We start from the raw sequence: 5,352 nt of genomic DNA on the forward strand, positions 1-5,352 counted from the left end.
CGAGGCGGGCGGATCACGAGGTCAGGAGTTCGAGACCAGCCGGGCCAAGACAGTGAAACCCCGTCTTTACTAAAAATACAAAAAAACTAGCCGGGCGTGGTGGTGTGCACCTGTCATCCCAGCTACTCGGGAGACTGAGGCAGGAGAATCGCGTGAACCCGGGAGGCGGAGGTTGCAGTGAGCCGAGATCGCGCCATTGCACTGCAGCCCGGGCAACAGTGCGAGACTCCGTGTTAAACAAACAAACAAACAACGGAACGCGACCAGGAGTCCCGGAAGCCTGCGTGCACGAACTCCCAAGACCACAAGTCCCAGCATGCAACGCTCCCTGTTGGAAAAGGGCCTACCTTAGCCACTAAGTGGACCATCATGCAACGTTCTCTGATGGGGCGGGGCTCTCCACAGGGGCGGCACACTTGTGGCGTCGCCTCAGCAACTCCAATTGCGTGACAGAATGTGCTTCCGCTTCCGCCTCTGAGCCCTATGAGCGAGAGTTACGCTACTTAGTCGTCCTGACGCCATTCCTCTGCGACGGCGCGGGTCTGGAGCTTCCGCGCGGTGGCCTCGCTCTCCTGTAAAACGCTAGAGCGGCGACTTGTTTCCTGCGGCCTCTGACCTGACAGCGAAGGGGAAAGCGGCGAGATGACTGACCGCTACACCATCCATAGCCAGCTGGAGCACCTGCAGTCCAAGTATATCGGCACGGGCCACGCCGACACCACCAAATGGGAGTGGCTGGTGAACCAACACCGCGACTCGTACTGCTCCTACATGGGCCACTTCGACCTTCTCAACTACTTCGCCATTGCGGAGAATGAGAGCAAAGCGCGAGTCCGCTTCAACTTGATGGAGAAGATGCTTCAGCCTTGTGGACCGCCAGCCGACAAGCCCGAGGAGAACTGAGACTCTGCCTTACCACCGCTGTGCGGGGCACCTCTCCCAGCGTTCCTCCGGTTTGCCAATCCTCTTGAGTATTCCTGTCTCCAAAGGACCGGCTCTCCATGGCTCCTGCGCCTCGTGCTTTCCGCGTACAGAAGTGCTTGCCCGGGGAGTCCCGCCTGACCTGCCTTCATGTGGACCCTTAGAACGGCATTGGGAGACCAGCAGGACTCCTGAGAACTGTGCTGGTGGAGAGGTCCTAGAGCCGGCAAGCGTTTGAGAAGAGGGCATGGCGCTGGAGTGAGATGGGATTTGGCGTCTCGTTTTTGTCTAATTGATTGTCATTGGCTTTTTCCATAAAGTTTAGAAATCGTTCAGTCTCGTGGTGTGAACTTCCTGTGTTAGGGTGGAAGGCTCCGGAAAGAGCCGAGCGGGAAGTGGGTTTAGGTGAGGGAGCGCATGCCAGTGTCCATGGCCAGGCACTGAGATCCGCCCTGTCTACCTTTATAATTAATTCCCCGACTGCCACTTCTCCCAAGAGCGTTGTTTTCAGGCCCACGATGCCTTCAGTATTGAAATTTGTGGTTATTATACCCCATCTTCTTTTTCTCCCGTTTTAAAAGTCTTTGCAGTCTTTGCTGTCATTGTCCTCCCTAGCCTCTTTAAAATGCATCTTTTCTTTTTCTTGGGAATTTGTGGCCATGTCTCCAGAAATGACAAGCTGGCAAGCGAGTTTATCCATTCTACATTCAACAAATATTTGTTGAGCTCTATGTGACAGGCATTTTCCCATGTTCTTGGGGCTTACATTATGCTGGTGGTGGAGAAAGGAGGTCAAACACTGTAGACGTAATAAGCAAATGTTAGAAGATGCTGCGGGGAGGGGAGAACAATGTATGTGGTGCGGGTGGGAGTAGCTGGTAGGGCTGTAATCTTAAATATGGTGCACAAGTTATTGAGATGGTGACATTTGAGCAAAGACTTTAGGAAAATGAGGGAAATAGCCATGCGGAAAACTGGAGAATTTGCTTTCCATGAAGAGGGAACTGCCAGTGCAATGGTACTAACGCTGGGAGTATGTATGGCTTATTGGAGGAACTTCAAAGAGGCAAGCATGGCTGGAGGGAGTGAGCAAGGGGAAAAGTAGAGGGACAGGTAATGGAGGGGGAAACAGTAGAGTCTTGTAGGGACAGTATATGAACCTCTGAGGAGCCATTGGAAGGTTGTGTTTTTTTTTTTAATTTTAGTTTTTAAAAATACGAGATGGATCTTGCTATGTTGGCCAGGTTGGTCTTGAACTTGGCCTCAAGCAATCCTCCCACCTCAAGCTTCCCAAAGTGCTAGGATTACAGGTGTGAGCCACAACTCCAGACCATTGGAAGGTTTTTAACGCAAAGAAGTCACGTGACCCGGCATAGCTTAAATCTGGTGGCTTTGGAACTCCAGGCTGGAGTGCAGTGGCACGATCATGGCCCACTGCAGCCTCAACTTCCAGGGCTCAGGCAATCCCCCCACCTCAGCCTCCCAGGTAGTTGGTACTACAGGTACGTGCCACCATGCCCGGCTAATTTTTGCATTTCTTAGTTTTTTTGTAGAGATGGGGGTCTCATGTTTCCCGAGCTCCTCTTGAACTCCTGGCTCAAGCAATCCACCCACCTCAGCCTCCCAAAGTGCTGGGATTACAGGTGTGAGTCATTGCTCCTAACTTTCCATTACACTAGAAAATTGTTGAAGACACCAAAGAGCCTCTGTTTATGTGGATTATGGCTGTTGATATTCACCATAGAAATGAAAACAAAAGTTTTAATTCATTGAAAAATAATGACAATTCTCAGAAAGGTCAATGGTAAAAATAATGATAATAAAACCATTTCATGTTAACAAAAAGAGTTTTTGTTTTATGAAAAATGGCAATTTACCAAGACATAATTTAGTGAGAAGAATGGCTTTTAAGAAAAACCAGTTTTTCAGAGGTCTTCTGTGTTTGGCTTAATAGAGGACAGCTTGATTCTTATATCTGCTTTTGCATTCAAACTGTTTGGATATGAAATTTTTGTTGAAGTATGAAAAAATCCACTTCTCATAAATATTTAGTATGGGAGGAATATTTAGCTTTTCCAAATAGATGTACATATACTTCTTTGATATTCTACTAAAACCCAACAAGTGGTAGTTTCTTAAAGGTTAGTTACAACATGGAATCTGAAACTGGTTTAATGAACTTTTTATTCTGTTCCATTAAAATTCATTCATGTATCTTGAGCTCTGAATGCATCTTTTACCCATACCTAATTTAGAACGTCATGCATCAGTCATCTGAAAAGTAATGGGTTACTGAGTTACACAGACCTTCCAAATGTTGTTACATTCATTATACATATCAAAAATCACATTGATTAATATCATCCCTGTCTCAGGAAGCTCTTGTAGTATTGGGAAACTGAAAAACCTACTGTGAAGGTATAAGTTTTCCACAAGTTTAAGTTTTTACTTGATAGCTTGAACTTGATCAACCTATCAAGCATGAAGTTGATAGCAAATATTATTGTTTTCCTTTAAGTGAAAGGCCCACTTGGTTCATTTTCACGAAAATGTCTGCCAAATACATACCCAAGACATACCGAAGTCTGAGTAACAAGTTACAGTTTGTCATTTTTTCATGTAGAAATGTGCCTTGAAAAAGGCAGCCAATTCAGTTTGCAACTCAAATAATAAAAAGTGTTTTTCCTTGAGCAAACTATTGTCCTTTGGTAGTCAGCAGAAATGCTTTATGCATATTACCAATTTCATCACACAGAATATTAAAAGATATCTTAAGGGCTAAGATTTCATAAAGTTGGTAATTTTTACTGCTTCATCAAGCACATTCTTAAGGGAAACTGAGTTTTTTTGTTTTTGTTTTTACTGAGGGTGCATGGCAATGAAGTATACAATGACTAGCAATACATTTTTGTGCCCCTCTATTGATTCATGCTAAGTGCTGGTAGTTTTATCACTATTGCTTTTGCACCATCTATGCAAATGCTAATAGTAAGAAAGGCAAGTAAAATCTTACTTTTACGAAAATAGTTTTGGCTTCACAGTTTCCCTGGGATTTCTTTCTTACCATTTTTACTGGAAAGAATGACTGATAGGAGATTAAACTATGATTGTTTACACTTGGGTATTTGGCAGATATTTTATCAAAAATGGATGATATTGCTGGGCGTGGTGGCTCACGCCTGTAATCCAAGCACTTTGGGAGGCCTAGGCGGGTAGATCACAAGGTCAGGATATCGAGACCATCCTGGCTAACACAGTGAAACCCCGCCTCTACTAAAAATACAAAAATTAGCTGGGCGTAGCGGCATGCACCTGTAGCCCCAGCTGCTGGGGAGGCTGAGGCAGGAGAATGGCGTCAACCCGGGAGGCGGAGCTTGCAGTGAGCGGAGATCGTGCCACTGCATTCCAGCCTGGGCGACAGAGCAAGACTCCGTCTCAAAAAAAAAAAAGGATGAAATGGGCCATCACTTCAAGAAAAACAGTAGAACTGTGGTTTCAGATGATTGCTCTGGCTGCTGTGTTGAGAATAGACAGGGGTAATGTAAAAGAGAATAGATTGTAATAATTGGCAATTAAATAAAAATGTCAACATTAATTTTTTTTCCTCTTTAAAGAGTAGCAGAGTCTCACTAAGTCACCATCCTTACAAAACTTGATAAAGGTATACAAAGTGTCATTAGAGTGAGCTCCTGTCCCCAATTCAAGGCTGTAGCAGTAGACCAAGAGAGATAACAGCCTGCACTGGAGATAGAGAGGAAAGGACTGGATATATGGTATGGGATAGCATATGTAAAGAAATGAGTAACGTGTACAGTAAGAATTTAGAAGGAAGTCAGTAACTTAAAGACCTCCATGAAGAGTGAGGTTTCACAAAGGCAAGGATTTTGGTCTTTTTACAAACCAATATATCCTAAGTATCTAGAATGATGTCTAACACATCCCAGATGTCCAATAAATCTTGAGTGTTGAATATCAAAGGACAGGGCTTAATCCAGGTGATATATTGGGCCCATGCTAATTCATGTTCTTAGGCAGTCTTTAAGTTTACCATAATAGGTAATACCAAAGAAGAGCCATTTGAAAACATGTTTCCTATAGTATTAATAACAGCTAACATATTGAGCATTTTTATGGTGTGCTAAGTGTTTTGTGTGATCTTTAGGAGGTACTGTCTTCATTTTACAGATGAAACAGGTTCAGAAAAGTAATTTGCACAAGATCGCACAACTAGTAACCAGGTTTTTCTAGTTTCGAAGTACAAAGTCTTGTACTGTTGCCCAAGTAGGTCTAGTATACAAAAATAATATTAGAATAATTTGAAATAAGTTGTCTCAGATTTTTTAAATGGAAATACTAAAAGTTTAGTAGATTATATTGAAAGAATATCAGACCAATATGAAAGATCTCATATAACCCTAAGTAAAAAATGTA

General features: G+C 43.7%; 1 protein-coding gene across 1 annotated transcript; it reads left to right on the forward strand.

Annotated features, from left to right (window-relative positions):
- Positions 1 to 516: 516 nt before the first annotated feature.
- LOC116463132 (splicing factor 3B subunit 5) lies at positions 517 to 1,254 on the forward strand. Its single transcript, XM_032146096.2, has one exon. It carries the CDS (start codon positions 643 to 645, stop codon positions 901 to 903), a length of 261 nt encoding a protein of 86 aa, XP_032001987.1. The 5' UTR covers positions 517 to 642; the 3' UTR covers positions 904 to 1,254.
- The last annotated feature ends 4,098 nt before the right edge of the window (positions 1,255 to 5,352 follow it).

Source organism: Hylobates moloch, unplaced genomic scaffold (genome assembly GCF_009828535.3).
Source record: "Hylobates moloch isolate HMO894 unplaced genomic scaffold, HMol_V3 SCAFFOLD_26, whole genome shotgun sequence".
Lineage (NCBI taxonomy): Eukaryota > Metazoa > Chordata > Mammalia > Primates > Hylobatidae > Hylobates > Hylobates moloch.